This window comes from Pipistrellus hanaki (genome assembly GCF_964339955.1).
Source record: "Pipistrellus hanaki genome assembly, chromosome: 3".
Classification (NCBI taxonomy): Eukaryota; Metazoa; Chordata; class Mammalia; order Chiroptera; family Vespertilionidae; genus Pipistrellus; species Pipistrellus hanaki.
Window position 1 is genome coordinate 129,667,881 of NC_140505.1, and position 21,184 is coordinate 129,689,064.

Here is a 21,184-nt window from a genome sequence, read left to right on the forward strand (position 1 = left end):
TGAATCTAAAAGCACTTGCTCTGCCTGTGAACCTTAGACTGCTGACTGCAATCCTGTTTTTAAAAGTCTGTTCTATTGGGCTTCCTGCCATGATTCAAACATGTCAACATCTCACACTTACGGTGATCTTAAGCAATGTGTCCATGAAGCCAATTAAGGATCCACTTAGTAAAGAGGAAAAATATTCTAATTTTTGTAGAAATTTACTCCTATTTGGGAGTTGAGGAATTTATGATTTATGTGTTACTGTGAAACTGTAACCACTTACCCAGAAATAATGACTTTTACTTCTCTATCTTCATTCCAAAATTCTAAGAATATGTAGCAATGATACATTTACTTTTTTACAATTATTCAAATATGTACTGAGCATTTAGAATTATATAGAAGATCAGAAGTATCTCAATGATATTAGTTCAAATATACCAAAATATGTATTTTAACAAAGCAATACTTTATTAAAGTACTAGAGGCCCAGTGCACGAAATTCCTGCACTGGTATGGTCCCTAACAGCTGCCACCACACAGGTCCTCCCTCCCTTCCCCTGGCTGGCCCCACTCCCTGGTCAAACACCAGGACAACTTCCAGTCAGAGGGGACAATTTGCATACTATACTTTTATTATATAGGATGGTTTAGTATATTTCCAGATGGATGTTCTATTCTGTAATCTTTTCTTAGCCAACTATTTTAAAATTTTTCACTTTACAAGGAACAACATAATATTGCATCGGTGTATCACAGACAACCAAGAATATCTTGAATTCTGAATCACTAACTTGAACAGAAATGTATTCTTGGAACATTGATTTGCACTTAATGCACCACAGAGAAAGGAGAGATGGAACCTCCCAAGGAGATGAATATGCATTAAGTTTATAATTTTATAAATAACTCCAGGGGTCTCTCATATGCCGACATGGGGACCACCATTGGCGCTCTAACTTCCTAAATGATACGAGAGGTACAGATGGCTTGATTTTCTTCTCTAACAAAACTTAGGTGAACCTCTATTTGGGGCCATTATTTCTCTTTGCGTCAACCAGTGGAGGCCAGAGGAGAATAACCAGAGTTGTACCATGGGGCATGATACGCCTATTCTTTAACCAGATTTGCCGTAGTGCTTGGTCCAAACTAGCAGAGGTAACGGAGAGGCAGCGGTAGGGTTGCGAGCCCTGTTTGCAGCTTTCTGAGCTAAGTACTCCTCTCACGATGCTCCCCTGGCTTGGAAGTGTCCCCAGCAAGGGAGTGGAGAGGAGAGCTGGGAAGATACACCCTTCCGTCCACTGGACTTTCCTCACAATGCTTAGGCCCACACCGCCCAGCTCCGTGTGAGGGTTACCTTGACCGTCTTACAAATCCTTGATTGTAGCGTTGAGGTGATTCTGCGGTGCAGAAGGTTAAAAATAACAGCATTGGCCTCTAATGGGTTTGAAGAGTACACTTTGCTTGCCGGTGAATAAATGCTCCTCCGCACACCATGCCTTTTTGTCCTGACAGATTTTCAGACAAATGATCGGCTCCCTCCAACATAGCCGCCTGACTTTGGGCATACTAGCAATTGGCAAATAATATATCTGAAGTGAGAAGAACTCCTATTAAGTATAATTTTCCTAAATTTCTCCTTTTGATTCTATTAAAATGACCTCCTATTATTAGAATTTAAATTGTCAAAACACCACTTTCACAGTGGCACAGAGGAGAAAAATTAAGCATCATCCAGTTTTATTCCTCTGTCTTTTGAAGCTTATATTTCCCTGATCACTCTAGGACGAGGGTTGCTTGGCAGGAAGCTTGCTTTGAAAAAAATGCATTCGCTCTATGAGTGTCATCCGCACTGATTTTGGTCTTTCCATATGAGACACCCCAGGAAGTCTGGAAAGGGGCTGCCATTCAGCCGTCCTGCCTCCTGCCTCTTCTTCGTTTAGCCACAGGAGGCAGCCAGTGTTCTGCACCCTGTCCCAGCCCAAGCACCTTTGCAACGGGCCTTAATTAAGCTCCTGCTGCTGCTCTCAGAGATTTGTCATTGGCAAAGGAGACCGTGGTGCTTATGGTGCTGTAGGTGCTCGGTAGAGATTTTTTTAAATTGGGTGGCTGTTTTTGTTTTTTTGTTTTTTTTGACACTTGAAATTAAAGTAAGAACACAGACACCAATCCAGACAATGATCTGACCTGTACAAATAAGTGATGCTTTCCCTCCTTGTAGACTAAACTAGCCTGACAAGCTTAACATACCTCTTCTTTCTCCTGTACCTACCCTTCTCCTCCCCTTCAAAAATAGCCCAGCCTGGCCCGTGTGGCTCAACGGTTGAGCATTGACCGAGGTACCAAGAGGTTGCCGGTTCAATTCCCAGTCAAGGCACGTGCTCAGGTTGTGGGATCGATCCCCAAAAGGGACAATGCAAGAGGCAGCTCATCAATGATGAGGCAGCTGATCGATGATGTTCTCTCATCAATGTTTCTATCTCTCTATCCCTCTCCATTCCTCTCTCTCTAAAAATCAATTTAAAAAAATAAATAAAAACGTATTTTTAAAAATAGCACAATACATGGCACAACCTTTCCCATGCTCACTTTTCCTATATTTCAGTGTGGATGATTAATATTGTGCAGTAAATGTGTGCTGCAGGGTTTGGCAATATCTGCAAATGGCACAAAACACAACATTGAGAGGCAAAGTCAGGCAGTCCCACCTGGTTGGCTCTACCTCCCTTCCCTCAAATAATCCAGCTTCCTCTCATCCTTATGTTTCCTCTCCATTTACCCAGTGCCTTAGCCTTACTATTAAATGACTGTTATGGTCATCCGTTCTAATGTGTTAGTTGTCAGGTGGCAGCTCCAAGGAGTAGTAACATTTTTTAAAGAACACTCTTGAAGGAGAAAAGAAAGTGACCTTGAAGCAGATGCTATCATTTCCTCTAATCACTTGCAAGACGTCAACGACGATTCGAAAACCACCTCTGAGCATTTGCCAGTCATTGAAAGAGTTCCTTTTATACCCTCCCTACTCTGCAAAGCTTTTCCACATACTGACCACTCCTTTGGAACTCCCAAACAACCTGCAAGGCAGTAGAGTAAGGCAAACCTGTCACCAGATTACCAAATGGCGCAAAGTCACAGAGAGGTTACGTGGGCCTCCCAAGGTCACACAGCCTGCACAGCAGCAATCCTGGATCTGCAAGGTCCCAAAATAAATCATTTTTCTCACCACAGAGGCAGTTCTCAAATTCCACCTCTGGGCACTAATGTCCCCCTATCTCTAATTACCTGCCTACCTCAGTCCACGTGAATTCCAGAATATAAGACCCAGCTTTTTCAGCTGACCTTCTCTAATATGGAGCAATATAATGAGGGTTCTGGCATTCTATCAGATAATATTTCTGCTATAATTGTTTGGGGGTAGTTTAAGTGGTATTGTATTTGGGCCTCAGAACTGTACTAACCCTAAACTATGGGTACACATTAAAAATCAAATACGGGAACATAGAAAATTTAAATGGACCTAAAAAATACACCCAAGCCTCCCAACTGGGAAATAAAAAATATTTTCAAGTACAGCAGGTCCTTGAATAATGTCATCTTGTTCAACATCATTTTATTTTAAAGTTTATGAGGTGCTGTAGGGGCTTAGCTCTTGTTTATATCAATTAGCCTATAGTAAAATTGGTTTCCTCATTTGTCATTTCACTTAAAGTCATAGAACCTATTGATGGTGTTAAGTTATATGCTATTCTGTATGCTCTAAGCCTTCAACTATTTTGCTCTTTTTTTTAAATATATTTTTTATTGATTTTGTACAGAAAGGAAGGGAGAGAGATAAAAACATCGATGAGAGTCATCGATCAGCTGCCTCTTGCACACCACCTACTGGGGATGTGCCCGCAACCAAGGTACATGCCCTTGACCGGAATCGAACCCGGGACCCTTCAGTCCCCAAGCCGACGCTTTATTCATTGAGCCAAACTGGTTTCGGCAACTATTTTGCTCTTAAACCACAGTTTCTGCTGTCCTATTGGGAACCATGGCTGTTAGAGGCAGGAGATGGGCACTGTGTGTCGGCAGTGAACCCTTCTGGGAAGGTGTCATGTAGAAGACAGTTCATTAGATTCTTCGTGGTGTGGGCATCACACTGCTCTTTGGAAGCCCAGAGACCAGAGGGCTTCCCTCATCACTGTAGTGTGAGATTCATAAAACTGCCCCCAGATCACAGACCACTCAGTGTCCTTCTGAAGGCCCATTTTCTGACTAACAGTATGGAAAGTTCCCAAGTCACGTTTCTTATTCAGCACATTTCTGTTTGACAACCCTCTCCGTGCTGCTTTCCGTGTCACTGCTCCCGCTTGGACACTGCCGCCAAACGGCACACTGGAGCTCTGCTGTCCATCCTCACGTCCGTTCTCAGAGACGATGCAGAGCTCTCCTCCGCCTCGTCCAAATGCCTCTCCCTGTCACATAGACTCTTCATGCCACAGCCCGAGGCTGCCTCTCTGCCTCTGTGCTGACACTGTCCTGTGTGCTCCACACAAACTCATTTCCTGTCCCTCACAAACACCCTACACTGACCTGCTACCCTATTGGCCCGGTCGCTTCTTTCACCTGGAGTGCCCGTCCTTTCTCTGCCTGATTCCTACTCAGTAGCAAAAGTCCAGCTCAAACACCTTCTTTGCTCCTCCTTATTTATATGCAATTGACCCCTGAACAACACAGGTTTGAACTGCATGGTCCACTTACATGGGGACTTTTTTTTTTTTTTCAATAAATGTGTTTTCCTTATAATTTTCTTAGTAACATTTTCTTTCTTCTAGCTTACTGTATTGTTACAAGATATGTCATTCATGTAACATACAAAATAGGTGCTAATTAGGTGTTGGTTACAGGTAAGGCTTCCAGTCAACAGAGGGCCATTAGTAAAGTTTTTGGAGAGTCAAAAGTTATAGGTAGATTTTCAGTGCCCTCAACCCCTGAGCTGTTCAAGGGTCGGCTGCATGTGCCTTCGCCCTCCCTTTAAGTTGTGTGATACAGGACTTAATGCGACAAGTCGGTTCCTGGCAGGCGCTCGATAAACTTGGCTGTGTAAGTGCACAGACCTCACGTGTCCACTCCACTGCTTCACGAGGCAGGAGGGTGCAATGGGGCCTCAGTGTTGGATGGTAAATCAGTAGATCATTAGCGAGAGCTCTCGCCCTTCTGCAGTTTGCTTTTTCCACCTGGTGCATTTTTCTCCACTTTGTGGCCCACGGCCTTCATCGTTCTGCCTCGGTTGAATGTGCATATCCACCACCTCAATGCACACATAGTAAGAAAGTTTGGGTGGTGTTGTTGTTTCCAGGATTCCTGAAGTTCTGAAGTAATAATAATACATTTTTTTTCCCTACAAGATTTTGTCATTCTTACAAGGCTGTGTGGTTTAGGAGGAGCTAAGGCAAACAGATCCTGAACAAAAAGTTCAGGTCCCAAATAACCACCTGGGTTCCCAGAGCCCAGCCAGCGAGGCAGTCTGAGTGAACAGCTGTGCTTGTCGCTCTCTGGTGCACACCCCGGTGACATGGGTTCCTGAAGTGTGACTGGAGGTCTGACCCAATGAAACCCGCCCAGCGGGTCACCGGGGCCACTGAAGCATGAGTCTGCATTTCTCAGGTCCCTGTAACAGAATCTGAGCCTCGCGGAGCCGAGGGCGGGCCAGAGGCTATCTGGTGGCCAAGGGCAGAGCTGGGGCTTTAGAATAACAGCTGGAGGCTGTAATCCGACGCCCTCCCAGGACATTTAGCCAGTTAATCATCTCAATCACCCACTCGTTATTCATAAACACGGGAAACCAAGTTTGCTTTTGGCTGCTCCCTTTGCCCTTTCAGGTTACACCAACATGATGTGGTCCTTACCTCTCCCTTGTGTCGCGTAAAATGCAGCTGGCACGGTAAAGCATCTTATCATCCTGGGTGTCCCGTGTGAATACTGGCCTGGGGCGGCCCGGTCACTGCTGCTCCCGGAGCCAACACTGGCGCTGGCAGTTTAGGGGCACGGCTTTCGGTAGTTCTTCAAACCTCGTTAAGACTAAATCCACAGAGATGTGAGACCAGCAGCCGTGTAATCTGAGGCAGGAGTGGCCCTTACTGTTACCTCCATCATCCATTTTACTGCAGCCTTGACGGAGAAGAGTAGAGAGGGTGAGGTTTTTTGTGTCTTCAGTGTTAAAAATTCTCAACAGCAAATCTATCAAACTAGTCACACGAGGAGCCCAACCTCAGTGTGAGTCCTTCCCCAAAGCCCACACTCCCTCTTCAGGCTTTGTATCAGGAGAGTAAAGACAAGGACTTGGGAGTCAACTGTTTCTAATAGAGTCTGGCCTTCGCTACTACATCGCCTTAACGATTCTCTCTGGTCCCGCTTCCTGGTCTGTAAAGCGTCAGCGGCAATAACAATACCAACGCACATGATTACTGTGATAAGTAATTACCTCATGGGAGGTCAGTCAACGTTAGCTCTCATTTGCACGGTCTCGAATTTAGCTATGATCCATTGTTCTGGGAGTTTTATGGGTCCTGGGAAAATATGACCTTCGTTCATCTGTGATGAGGGAGGAAGAACACATACTACATCTTTTTGTTTCATGGTCAGATCTCCACCTGCATGATTCTCAGAGTGTGGTCCCGGACTCCTGCAGCTCCCCAGCAGCCAGGCCCTTAAATTGATATACATCACTGCATACGTGTAAAACACACAGCATGACGGTTTGATTTATATTGTGAGACAATTACCACCATCTTCTCACACAGATACAATAAAGAGACAAAAAAATAAGAAAAAAAAAGGAAAAAGATTTCTCCTTGTGACAGAACTCAGGATTTACTCTCTTAACAACCTCCTTATATATCATACAGCACTGCTAGCTGTTGCAAAGCCACCTTTGTCATACTAAAATGTTATTTGCCTTTTTCACTCTCCTGAGTGTGGAGTGGAATTTTCCAGGGGCTATATGCCAGGTGAGGATGTAATCACTTAATAGGTAATGGACTGTGTGCTTGTATATCCTTGCGTGTGGTGTGGGTTTTTTGTTGTTGTTGTTTTGTTTTTATTCCTCAACTGTTTCTAATAGAGTAAATAGCAATCGCATTAACCCACATAAATAAATCTCTTTGGGGTGCTCAATAATTTGTTTTTGTTTTTTATTTCAGAAAGGAAGGGGAAAGGGGGAGAGAGAGAAGCATCAGTGGTGAGAGAGAATCGTTGACCAGCTGCCTCCTGCACGCCCCACACTGGGGATTGAGCCCAGAACCCGGGCTTGTGCTCTGACCTGGAATGGAATGGAGCCCTCCTGATTCACAGGTTCACGCTCAACCTCTGAGCCACCGGGCTGGGCGAGTTTATGAGTTTAAAAAAGATACGGTGACCAAACACTGAGACCCTTCGCTAGACTACTTTTCATGTCCAAGTCACCCTCCCTCCCCCCCCCCCACCCCCCATCCCTCAAAATCCTTTATGCAAAAAATGCCAACCTTTGAGACCCTGCCCCCGGGCCACCCCGTCCACACCCGCCCCGCTGTGTTGCAGGCTGTCCGGGTCCGACCTGCCCGGCGAGGAGTGGCTGGACTACGAGAAGCACGGCCACCGGCGCTCCATGATCCGCAGGGTGAAGCGCTTCCTGAGCGCCCACGAGCACCCTGGCAGCCCGCGCGGCCGGCGCTTCGCCCGCCAGGCCAGCGACAGCTCCGCCTTCTTCGCGCCCGGCGACCTCAGCCCCCGCCGCGACCTCCTGGACGTGCCGGCCCGCAGCCCGCGCCGCGCCGCCAAGCCCGCGGCCCCCGACGGCGGCGCGCGGCACGCCAGCCTGGGCGAGCTGTCCACCATCCGCGAGGCCAGCCGCACCAGCACGCTGCAGAGCCTCAGCCCGCAGCCCAGCCCGCGCGGCTCCCCCGCCGCCATGCCCCAGGTCCCCGAGCTGCGCGTCACCGCGCCGGGGCCCGCGGCCGCCGAGGACCTGGGGGACTCCACCGCCTCCCTGCAGAGCTTCGACTTCACCGGGGTGCAGCCCGGCGGCCCCGGGGACCCCCTGCGGCTCATGGTGTTCCCCTCCGGGGAGGGGACGCCGCCGCGAGGCCCCAGTCCCCAGACTGTCTCCATCCAGCCTGAGCCAGACCTGTTCCCCTTCTCCCCCGAGGAGGACCCTTTTGCCAACGACACGTACCCCAAAAGGTGGAGCCTCCCCGGGTTCCTGGAGTCCAGCCACACCTCCCTGGAGGCCCGAGGGGGGCCCGAGCCCGCCGCCAACCCCCCGGAGCCGCCCCTGCTGCTCGACCCAGAGACGTCCTCCGAGGCCAGTGGCATCAACTTCGTGGCCGGCCCGCGAGCCTCCCGCGATCTGCTGTATCTGATGGAGACGCTGGACACCAAGGAGACGGACATCATAGAATTCAACAACGAGCGGGCGGACGGATCGCCCGGGGGAAGGCCAGCCGCCAGCTCCAGGACCTAGGGCTGTCTCCATCCTTCCTTCCTTCCCCTGAGCTCGGCGTCAGGTCCAGGATGTGTCCAGGACTGGTCAGTTGTTCAACAGCAATCACACTGTATAAGCTATGTAAAACTCTGAAGGGCATTACGATCCGGGCGTTTTCAACCGAGAAAATCCAGCTGATTGGCTTCCATGGACTTAACTCTGACCGCAGTAATGTATCTTAACCAAATAAGGAGCTTTACATACACACGTGATTTATAAACTCACAGATTGTCCGCTTTGGAAAACACCTGAGAGATCATAATCCAACCCCCTGGCTTTGCCAAGAGAAAGACAGAGAATTCCCTGTTTGTTTCCTTGTCTTTCCTTCAATTATAAAGACAGGGAGAGGGCTCTACAACGCCTCAAATGCTGCATCCTAATTATGAGCTTTGGTTTGAGGCTTTCCTACCATTTCACTCCCACTTTCTGGCCTACTATTATCGCTTCCTACTATTAAGCTTATGTTCTTACATTTAAGCTTCAGCTCCCATTCCTTTTCTCCTTTTCACCACTTCATTTTTCTCTGTTCCCGGTTATTCTCCCATCTCTCTCTAGTTCCCTTCTTCCTAGTCTTGCTCCTTCTCTAATACTCCAGTCTAGCCCACCTTGCAGGTTATAATATTTGCTCTTGCCAACTCGGTTGCTTACCTTGTGCCATGATTTTCAAAATGTGAGGCATTGGCAAAGCCTCCCGCAGGATAACCGAAGATGTCAGCAAATCCACTTGACGCACTTCCAGCCTCTCGGTGGAGAGGGTGGGAGTCCATGGCACCGCACCCTGGGCAGCCAGGGCGTTTCTCTCCGTCTCCACCCTGAGGCCTGGACACTGGAGAAAGCTGAAGCCACGTGGGCATGAGACTTAAATAACCACATGCTACGGAACCAAAGAATACTAACGCTCGAAAGTGTTTAACTCGAACTCTTAAAGCCAACATCCCCATCTTGTCACAGCGCGGGACCACTTACTGTGTCTGCCGGGTGGTTGGGGATGAGGGAAGACGTTGGAGCTGGGAGGTTTAGGGGGTCCAGAGCTGCACGAGGGGATGGGACTGGGACTCACTCACACCAAGGAGCTCTTGGGGTGGCTGCCAGTGGGGGGCTCCCAATTTTGTCTGGAAAGCCATGTCTTATGAGTGCTGCTCTCACTACTTCTGTCATGTGATGAAGCTTGACTACATAAGGTTTAAGAAATAAAACAACCCTAATAGCCACCATGTACTTCGTGCTCCGTGTTCCAGGCAGTACATGGAAAGTTCACAGATGACCTCACTAATCCTCACGGGAATCTTATGGGCGGATATACTGTCGTCTCCATTTTCAAGATGAAGATACCAGAGGCTTTGGAGAGGTAAAATAATTGGACTGGAACCACATAGCCAGGAAGGGGCAGGGCTCAGATTCAAACCCAGGTTTCTGACTCAGGAGCCCATACTCTTAGCTCATGAGCTCCCTCCCTCCCTGTGCTGTGCTGTCTGTGAGGTCCTGAATTTGCCAGCAATTTTCCCAGAATGCCAGAGGATGCTCTGAGAGCGCCATGCCTGCATTTCTCCAGCCTTAGAGGCCTCCCAGGCCCTCCCTGCTGAATTTTATATATATATATATATATATATATATATATATATATATATATATATATATATATATACTTTTTTTAAATTGATTTCAGAGAGGGCAGGAGAGAGAGAGAGAAACATCAATGATGAGAGAGAATCATTGATCGACTGCCTCCTGCACGTTCCACACTGCAAACCGAACCTACAACCCAGACATATGCCCTGACCGAGAATCAAACCCTGACCTCCTGGTTAATAGGTTGACACTCAATCACTGAGCTGGGCTACCTGCATCTTTAATGCATGCATACAAGAGGGCATTGCTGCACGCTGGAGCCAGCCATGGTCTTCTTCATCTTCCTGAAAGAAGGAAGTTGGCTCCCGTCCCCCTCCCCTTCCCAACTCCTGACATGCCGTGCTATCATCAGCACATTTTCACAAGGCATCGCAGCATCCCAGTGACCACCCCAGCTGCACGACAGCCATGGCGTTTACCTTCGCTGGCCTTTCTCCAAGGACTGAAAGGAAATACTCGTAATACTGGAAGAAATGCTCTACATTGATGGCTTTCTATGTTGGCTGATAGTGTTACTACCTGGGAAGGCACTGATATCCAAAGCTTTACACAGACTACGGGATCGGCCCCAAATATAACACTTCTAAAAGGCAGAAACCTTGCCCCTGCTGGTTTGGCTCAGGGACTGGAGCATTAGATCCCGGACTAAAGGGTCCTGGGACCTATTCCAGTCAAGGGCATGGACCTTGGTTGTAGGCTCATCCCCAGCCCCATGCCGGTGCGTGCAGGAGGCAACCAGCCAATGTGTCTCTTTCATATCATTGTTTCTCTCTGTGTGTCTCTCCCCCTCCTTTCCACTCTCTCTAAAAATCAATGTAGAAAATATCTTCCAGTAAGGATTAACCAATAAAATAAAATAAAATAAAAATTTAAAGGCAGGAACCTTACTTAACCTTCTCTTAACACTCTTCTCTTTAATGTTTCAACTTAAGTTCTCTACTCTCTTCTCTTTGGCTTTATCTATTGCTCAAACACAAATGTTTCTACTTAGCTGCTTTTGACATATAATTAATTTTTGTCCCTAACTGCAAAATGGTTAATCATACACCATTAGAATCATGCATTTTGTCGAGGACTAAGAGAGTGTTAGTTTATCTCTGCTCCCATCCATCCCTCATGCACCTTTGTGCAGAGAATTAATGTCCTTGATATTTCATCAAGATCTGTGGTGGCCTCCCCTTTCCTCCTTGTCCTAAGAAACGAACAATGATTCATTCACCGAGCCTATCACCTAGACTGCTGATTTTCAGTGGAACAAGTGTAAAGTGGCATGTAACTACTGTTTAATTGGCACTTACTTGCCAATTACACATCACTAGCTGCTGTAGTATGACATTTATCTGATTAACTAACGACATTTAGCATCCCTTCACTTACTCCTTAATTCTCTTGGGACTCCTATTTTAAAAATTGCCTTTTCACGTTCTTTACCCTTTTATCTATATTTCTCCTGTTAATTTCCAGGAGTTCCTTCTACATTTTAGAATGGTAATAAGCCGGTTAGTTTGAACATCACAACAGTGTTTTCCAACCCTTTGTGTGTCTGTTGAAAGTGTCACTGGTGTTCGTTGTTGAATAGAAAGCCTTCATTTTAGTATAATCAAGTTCATCAAATTTTTTGTTTTATTCTTTTGAAGTTTTGGGGGGAAAGTCTTTCCTAACCCCTATCATGATTATTCTCCTACCATTTTTTTTCTATTATCTTTATAACATTCGGCAGGGACCCAGTTTCATTTTTCTCCATAGACTGAGCCAGTTTCCCTACAAGCCCTCCTATTAAAAGCTCAGTGATAAGTCCCACATATTTCTTGCAAATCAGATGCGCTGGTATGAGACAAAATAGCGTCTGAGAGAACTAACGGAGAGCGTGGTGTGAGTAAACAAAAGAAAGCTGAGTCTTCACCTCATAAAACTCTAGCTCCTCCCGCTGAATACAAACTTTCTCCAAAGGCATCTCCTCTCTTGTCTTCCGACTGGTGCTTTCCCCCTTTCAGTGCCTGGAGTGTGTAAACCCAATACCTTCCTCTATGCAAACACTCACTAGAAATCCAGGCTTGTGTCACCAGGCTGAGCCTAAACTGCAGGAGTAGAGCCTGATACATAACGAGATCTCGCTAAAGAACAGCGATGGTGCTGCAAGATTCTTCACATTCAAAGGAGGGCAGGAGGAATTCAGACAGGTGGAGCCCACCGTTAAACTATATTTATGGTCCGGGGTCAGCAGAGGTGGGGGCAGCACACCAGGCAGCCAGCATCGCTTGTTCTTTCCCGCTGAGACCTGCCCTGCGCTCCGGGACTTTTGCCCTGTCTCCTCTTTGCTCTCCTGTACCAGGCTGTGCTCAAAGATGGGTGGACGCTGGGTGTTTCCTGCCACACCTGGGACACCGGCAGATGGCTTCAGAAGAGAACGTAATCTCATCTGCTCTTTATTCCTCAAGAAATTAAGGAATAATTAATTCCTCTGCAATTGGCAGCCTCCTTGACATTAATGGCAAACGCATTGTTTATCCACATGGTCCTTGGACCCTAAAATCCCAAAGGGACACACACTTTTAAAGATTAGAAAACACTTTCAAACAAAGGGCCAGTCATATTTTTCCCCAGTAAGAGTGGGTGTTTTTTTTTTTTTTTTTTTTTATTACTTTTGTTACTAAAAAGAGTGAGAATACGGCAAGCTCCAGACTGACACAGTCACCCTCTGCAAGTTTGCTCCTCCTGGCCCCAGCTCAGAGGCCGTGTGCCCTGCTGCTCTGCCAAGAAAGAAGCCCAGGTCTAGCTGAGGGGGCCAGATGAGGTAACGCAGCTCTCCCAGCTACAGTGAAAGTGGGCATGTGCTCTCATGTGGTCGACTGGGATGTGCTCTCATGTGCTCGAACAGAACTAAGCTCTGTTCACTGTCTTGCTCAATCAGGGTATCTCCGTGCTTTGGACAGTGCCTGACACATCTAAAAAACATTAGATGAGCCCTGACTGGGTACTCAATGGTTCGATTCTCGGTCAAGGGCACATACCTCAGTTGTGGGTTTCCCAACCCCTACTTAGTGCCTGAGGGAGGCAACCAATCAATCTGTCTCTCTCACATCAATGTTTCTCTCTCTATCTCTCCCTTCCTCCCTCCCTTCCTCCTCCCTCACTTTCACTGTATAAATCAATGGAAAAAAATAAACTTGGGTAAGGATTTTTTTTTTAATTAGATGAATGAATGCTTGAAAGAATTAATTAACCAAATTAGATCTAGGTCCAAAGTTAAGAAACCTAAAATCTCAATCAAATATGACCAAAACCTTAGCTATGACTTCATTTGCTCAGCTCTAAAATGAGAGGTTAGACTAAGCGATTTAAGGTTCCAATCAATTTCTGTAGATTCTACACTTGGGGAAGAAGAAAGAGATGGTTATGATGAATATTGAAAAAAAATGGACCCAATGGCGGAAAGAAGAAAAAGGGGAATGGGGTGAAATGGTCAGGATTAATATTTATTGGTTACCTGGGTATGCTGGGTATGTATCAGTCCAATCGATCTTCACAAAGCACCATCACCCATTATAGAGGAGGAAATAGAGAAGTCGCTGGTAAATAACTGCTGAAAGTTTCACAACAGTTAAAATGTCAATCTGGGATTTGAACCCGGGCCTCTTAGGTTCATTGCTGATTCTACTATTCCACACTACATTAAAAAAAAAAAAAAAAAAAAAAAAAAAAAAAAAAAAAAAAACTTAACTTGCCTGGCCAAGGTGGCTCAATGGTTGAGCATCAATCCATGAACCAAGAGGTCACTGGTTTAATTCCCAGTCAGGGCGCATGCCCAGGTTACAGACTCAATCCCCAGTAGGGGACTGTGCAGGAGGCAGCCAATCAATGATTCTCTCTCATTGATGTCTCTATCTCCCTCCATCCCCCTCTCTCTAAAATCAATTTATATATCTTCTACACTAAAAAAGAGAAACATGCAAATGACCACCACTCTGCTATACCCAACAGCCAATCAGTGTAAGTATGCAAATTAAACTGAAAACATGGTGGCAGCTCTGCCCACCAGCCGCTTCGGGCCTGTGGGAGTCAGAGAAGTCAGGTGCCAGCGCCTGAGGCTGGGTGCTGCCCGGGAGACAAAGAAGCCGCCTGGACCATGATCCCAGGCTACAGCCAGCTGGAGAAGCTGTCCGCTCCATGTCTTGGGGGAGATGGAGAAGCCAGGCCCCAGTGCCTGATGCTGGCTGCAGCCAGGGAGATGAAGAAGTCACCTGCCCTGTGATCCCAGGCCACAGCCAGTGGGAGCAGCCACCCCACTGCATCCCAGGGAAGATGGAGAAGCTGCCTGCCTGCGGTCTAGGCACCAGCACCTGCAGCTGGCTGTGGCCTGGGAAACAAAGAAGACACCCACCCCACAGTCCTGGGCACCAGCACTTGAGGATGTAGCCCAGGCGAAGGCACCTGCCCACCATCCCCTGAGGCTGCAGCTGGCCCGGGCGCCTAAGGCTGACCAGAGGGAGGAAAGCCCGGATCCCGGGTGCCTGTGGTTGGCTGGAGGAAGAAATCCTGGAACGCGGGTGCAGGGCCAAGGCAAAGGTGGTTAGGGGCAATCAAGCCAGCAGGGGATCAGTTACAGGGGTCTTCAAACTACGGCCCGCGGGCCACATGCAGCCCCCAGGGGAGTCTGATCCGGCCCGCCAGGTTTTTTGGGCAGTGAGCGCAGCCCAGGTGTTACAGTAGGAATTAGTAGTTCATATAGTCCGGCCCTCCAGCTCTCTGAGGGACCGTGATCTGGCCCCCACTTTAAAAAGTTTGAGGACCCCTGAGTTAGAGAGTATTAGGCTGGCAGGCAGAAGTAGTTAGGGGCAATTATGCAGGCAGGCAAGCAGTTAGAAGCCAGTAGTTCTGGATTGTGAGAGGGATGTCTGACTGCTGGTTATCCCCTGAGGTGTCCCAGATTGGAGAGGGTGCAGGCTGGACTGAGGGACACCCTCCCCTCTCCCCCCCACACCCCAAGCATGAATTTTGTGCACTGGACCTCAACCAGCTCCACTGACTTAGCCTTGGAAGACTGGTGGAAAACTTTGGGAAGCCAACATTTACCCGTATTGACTACCTATTATGTGCCAGGTGTTATGGCAAGTGCTGTACACACATGATCACCCTTAATCCTCATAATGAACAATGAAGTGGCACTGTGTCCATTTCACAGATAAGGAAACTGAGGTTTAGGGAAGTGAAAGAGTGTGTTCATGTCACAGAGCTGAGAATTGGCAGAATCAGGATTCAAAATTAGGTCTGCACATAAACCAAGAGACAAATACATTGTTTCCCTGGAGGACAGTCCAACCCTAGAGCTTAATCCTCTATAAACTCCTTCCCGGCCATTACACCTGCTTTCATGATCCCTTCCTTCACAGGAACAACTTAAACTCAGATGTAATATAGGATTACACTCTGTCATTAGTTAAAGCTGGTTTGGGTGCCTGAGCCAAGTCTGCGATCCAGTGCAAGACCACCAGTTCCTTCTCCTTGGTGCACATGTGAGGTGTGTCGATGCCTCCCTCAGGCCGCTGGAGTCAAATTAAATGTGTGTGACCTACATGAATTCAACAATGAGCTTGGCCAAGGAAAGAGAAGCACTTGCATACACGTATGCACTTCCACCCTGCTCCCCAGAGAACCGTGTCTCCCCCAGGAGATGAGGATGTAAATGCCACTTGGCCAGCCTCCATTCTGATGTGCTGGGCGTGAGTCTTGTGGACTTCCTGAGAAAGGCAGTCTATTAGCGCCCAGCATGGGCACATAATCTTTCTACAAGATTTTCAATGGTGCCAAAACCAGTTTGGCTGCACAGAGTGGGAGATGAATAAATTTGTAATTTTAAAATTGATTTGAGAGAGAGAGAGGGAAAGAGAGAGAGAGAAACATTGATGTGAGAGAGAAACATCGAACCTGTGACCCTTTCGTGAACAGGACAACCAACTGAGCCATGCTGGCCAGGGCAAAATATGTAATTGTTTAAAGCTAGCTTCATTCTCCTGAGGAAAGGACGAGTCAGGGAGGAAAGGAAGAAGAAACAGCTAAGTTGGTGCACGCTGTTGGTGTGAGGAAGAGACAGCTGGGAAGAACATCACACTCGTTCAGCGCTTGGGAAACAAAACCTCTGAAAGCCATCAAGGATCAGAAATTGATAGAAGACAGATCTGAAGTGAAACACCAAAGGCAAGAGTCGCTTTCCTCAGACTACACTGCCAGGGGTACTCAGAGAGCCGTGGGAGAGGCCCGAGGAGTCAGAGCACAAACAGTAGGAAGCCCAACATCAGACCCCAAAGGACACTCTCACCGTGGCCAGGCTGGCTCAGTTGACTGGGCCTCCTCCTGTGCACCGAAGGGTCACCAGTTCAATTCCCGGTCAGGGCACATGCCCTGGTCGCAGGCTCGATCCCAGGTAGGGGTTGTGCAGGAGGCAGCCAATCAAGAATCAATATTTCTCTCCCTTCCTTTTTTCTAAAAAAAAAAAAAGAATTAAAAACTGAATCTTTTTTTAAAAGAAGGAAGTGGCAGTCTTCCTCAGCTGTCCCATCAGCATCCGTGGGGTCTGGCCTCCGGCCACCAGGGCAGTTCTCGGCAGCAGCCCTGGCGAGTGGGCAGACGATGGCCTAGGGGCCCTAACTGCACACAATTTCATGTGTGCTGGGCCTCTCGTATCATTATGTTATTACATAGCAATGGAGATTAAGATCCGGGGTCCTGGGCTCCACTCGGGCTCAGATCCTTACTAGCTGTGTGTCTGAGGATAAGTTACCTGGGGTGCCTGAGCCTCACTTTTATCAGTAATAAAATGCATTTATGCCAGTACCTTCCACAACAGGTTGTTTTAAGAATTAAGGGAAATAGTGCCCGGCCAGCGTGGCTCAGTGGTTGAGCATCAAACTATGAACTAGGAGGTCACGGTTCGATTCCTGGTCTGGGCACATCACCGGGTTGTGGGCTCCATCCCCAGTGTGGGGCGTGCCAGAGGCAGGCAGTCAGTGATTCTCTCTCATCATTAATGTTTCTATTTCTTTCTCCCTTTCTGAAATCAATAAAAATGCATTTAAAGTGTCCATGTTTTGGGGGGGGGAAATAAATAAATAAATAAATAAAAAGTAAGTGAAATAGTGAATGTAAAGCAATTAATACTGTCTGATGCAAAGTTGTAACTGAATAATCGTTCATTATCTTTATTATTAGTTAAAGAGATGAGCCTGGATTTAGAGCAAGAATAATATTTGAGAATGCTGGATGTTACTTCTCTGATGGAGTAAAAATGACTCTTTTGCTGAGTCAGAGATTCAGGTACATGATATCTTCACTCTCCTGCCTTAGACCGATTTGATAAAAGAGAATAGAGCAAACGCCACTTGCAGAAGCAAAGACCGCAGAGGGGAGCAAGAGAGGAGGGTTTCCCAGACGCCCCAGCACAGCCTGCCTCCCAGCGGGCAGCGGACAGCGGTTCAGCAGGCTGAGCACCCAGAGCCCACGTCAGGCCCTGCCCCCAGTTTTATCCCCTGGAAACCGAGAGTGGAGTGATGTTCACCCCTCAGGGCTGCCACAGGCTCTCGGGTGCACTTGAAATTGCCCCTGGGGGAGGAGGTTTGGAACTCACACGCAGGTCTGGGGGTAAAACCACCCCTCGGTTGTTCAGGGACCCAGTCCATGTAAACAATTTAAATCAGCATGTCCTTTCGAGAGGCCCAATCCAATACACAGAAAAGAAGAAAAAAATTTAAAAGCACAACTGGTCCCCGGAGCCATCTGCTCACCACCAGACAGGTCCCTCCCAGACCCAGGGCCTGATACAGGTCAGAGGACACCCCCATGCGCCTCAGGCCACTCTGCCAGGAGGTCACTGCAGCCTCCACAGTCCCAGCACCGGGAGGGACTGAATATGGGAAACTTTAGAGGATGGGGTTCCAAGAATGGAGGGGCTTGTGGGATGGGAGCAAGGCTTGCTGGGGGCTTGGGTCTGGCATCCTGGGTCTAAGATGATTAAGGGGAAAGTAGAAGAAGGAGGCGTGGGTGGAGTAGGAGGAAAGGGGGAAAGGCAAATTGGGAAAGGGTATCCCACATAATCCCCAAGGCCCACTCAGTGACCCCAGTGCCTCCTTGTTAAATTCTGCACAGAAAGCCCAAATACCCACCTGAAATCCAAAGGCATTATCAGCCTGCTGACATGGCTCAGTGGTTGAGCGCCAACCTATGAACTTGGAGGTTACAGTTCAATTCCCAGTCAGGGCACTTGCCTAGGTTGCAGGCTGGATCCCCAGTGTGGAGTGTGATCCCCAGTGGGGGTCCTGCAGGAGGCAGCCAATCAGTGACTCTCTCTCATAATTGGTGTTTCTATCTCTCTCTTCCTCTCCTTCTTTTCTGACGTCAATAAAAAGGTGTGTGTGTGTTTTTTTAAAGGCATTACCATATTGAATCTGAGGACAGTCCAGCCATACACACATCCTTAAAACTTTTGTTAACATTTAAAATCCCTAAAAAATAGGTTGTTCATCAAAGACAGAATCCAAGAAATTGGCAGCTAAGAGTCTTATCAGCAGGGAGAACAATGCAATAAAGATACGTGTGTTATTGGAGATCAAGGAAGTGATGCAACAGGCCCTTCAGGTGTGCTCAGCACCTGGGGACTTTGGTCAGGGTGAGGAGGAAGGCCAGGAGGGGACAGAAGGCAGGCTGCACCAGTCTGAGCAGAGCAAGGGACCTCAGCCTTCACCACACCTTGAGCCCCTCATATCCAGCAGGTCTGCTTTTTGAATCATTGTGACATTTATGGAATAGAGATCTCTTCCCCTGCAGACCTCAGAGGCTGCCAAGAATGTCCTCCCACCCCTTCACCCCATCAACCACCCCAGGCACCAGGCTGGTTACCTTATACACAGTCACATTGGGTCTCCATGTCACACCATGGCCAGTTCCTAGACCTCGTGGTGGGAAGGAAATTGTGTTGTCAGAGTTCAGTGTCCCACTGTGAGAGCATTCCCTCTGCACTCTCCCTGCCAACGTCCACCCAGCAGGAAGCACTCCAGGGAAAGACCACTCGCCTCTCCCGCGGTGACCCACTGTGACCGGAACATCACACTCCATACTGAGCCCAAAGCTGCCTCCGGGTCCCCCTGGCTCTCATTCCACCTCTGGGTCTATACCTACTTGTCCATCCTTTTCCTCACTCAGGACCAGCCTCTGACAGTTGAAAAATGCCATTTTGCGGCCTCTGTGTAAGCATCCAACACACACACACACACACACACACACACACACACACACACACATATTTTTCTTAAGATCAAATTTTGCCAAACAAAATTGTTATATTTTTTTTAAATATATTTTATTGATTTTTCACAGAGATGAAGAGAGAGGGATAGAAAGTTAGAAACATTGATGAGAGAGAATCGTCGATCAGCTGCCTCTTGCACACCCCCTACTGGGAATGTGCCCGCAACCAAGGTACATGCCCTTGTCCGGAATTGAACCCGAGACCTTTCAGTCCGCAGGCTGACGCTCTATCCACTGAGCCAAACCGGTCCCGGCAAAATTGTTATATTTTTTAAAAAATGTTTTCATTTATGAGAGAGAGAGAGAGAGAGAGACATCGATTGGCTGCCGCCTGCACACTCCATGGAGCCCACAACCCAGGCGTGTGTCCCAAACAGGAATCAAACCAGTGACCTCTCGGCGAATGGGACAATGCTCAACCAGCTGAGACACACCAAACAGTTCGGAATCTTCACCATCCTGATCTGCCCCTACAGAGAGTGTCCTAATTTCACAACGGCCCTACACAAACGTGTACCCAGAAGCAAGCACAGCACTCCCCACGTTTTTGAGTTCGTTTTTGTGGCCAGTGCACAGTAGGGCAGCACAGTCAGCTTCCCTGTTGCAGACACTCAGCCTCCGGTCCTGCAGGCCCTCGAGGAGGGGACCTGCCTGCTCCTTCGCTGCTCTGTCCGGGGCTGGTCCACTGTTGGCACACGAGTGCTTGTTTATAAATGAACGACGACTCGAGAGTACAGGGTTATTTTCTGTTCTGTTTTCGTTGTAGTGGTAGTTAGTGTTGGTGGAGGAATAGTTTTATTTTGGTTATATAAACCCCTCCAAGTAGAACTATCAGATAGACGGCTGGCTATGCAGACAAGACTGGCTTAGAGGAAATGTTGGGTTCCAGAGAGATCACCGACTCACAGAGAATGTGGCCACTTAGTACATTAACGTGCCTAGGGGTTCATCTGATCCAGGCCCCCACCCTTTTTCCAGGTGGCCTCTCAGAGCCAGCCACAGTGGAAGAGAGAGCATCGGCCTCCCCTCCACCCCACAGCCCTCCCAAGCAGCAGAGACCTCGGGCTCACTCACCTTCCCCTCCTGAGGAGAGAGTGCCTGCCCTCCTTACCTGTAGGAACTCCAGAGGAGAGAGCAAATGTGCATTCCTGGAAGCAACAAGGTCAGCCTCTTCTATTGCCAGAGAAAGTCAGCCACTTCCAACGCTAAAGCTAATTTCTTTCTCAGCACAGGGCTGGAAACTTAGACGTCAGGAGTAAGGAGGGGGCGTTTCTGTACTGTCTCCTCACACCCGGCTACCTCGGATGGCACCATACGGACCCTGGGGTCCCAAGGGAGGGTGGACTCCCTGGGCCGGAGCGCTCTCTGGTGGTCACAGTAACGGAAGCTCACGAGAACACACCATCCGTGAGCATTTATCATGAACCAGATGGCAACAAAAATTTCACCCAGGTTATCTACCTGTTAACGAAAAAAAACATTGAAACCTGTAAAGAATTTTTTAAAGAGTTTATTTGAGCCAAAACTGTCGACATATGCCGGGAAGCAGAACCTCAACGGATTGAGATAATGCTCCGAAGAATGGCAGGTTACATTTCTCTATTTATACACTGAAATCAAAGGAGGGACATAGGTGGGTTACATGAAATCCATTGGTGATGGAGTAAGGAGGCGGGAGAAAGCAAAGCGGTGGGAAACCCCTGGGATTGGATAAAAAGTAAAATGATGGACGTGTACTCAAGGCAAATGGGCTCAGTAAAAAGATCA

The 21,184-nt window shown here is 47.9% G+C and overlaps 1 protein-coding gene across 2 annotated transcripts in view; it reads left to right on the forward strand.

Moving 5' to 3' along the window:
- The window catches only part of BEST3 (bestrophin 3), a 40,232-nt gene extending 30,516 nt beyond the window's left edge, over positions 1–9,716 (forward strand). For both annotated transcript variants that reach the window (XM_084878883.1, XM_084878884.1), the window contains one exon: positions 7,549–9,716. In XM_084878883.1, coding sequence (XP_084735009.1) covers positions 7,549–8,470 — 922 coding nt within the window. In that variant the 3' untranslated portion in view covers positions 8,471–9,716. The remainder of the gene's footprint in view (positions 1–7,548) is intronic.
- The last annotated feature ends 11,468 nt before the right edge of the window (positions 9,717–21,184 follow it).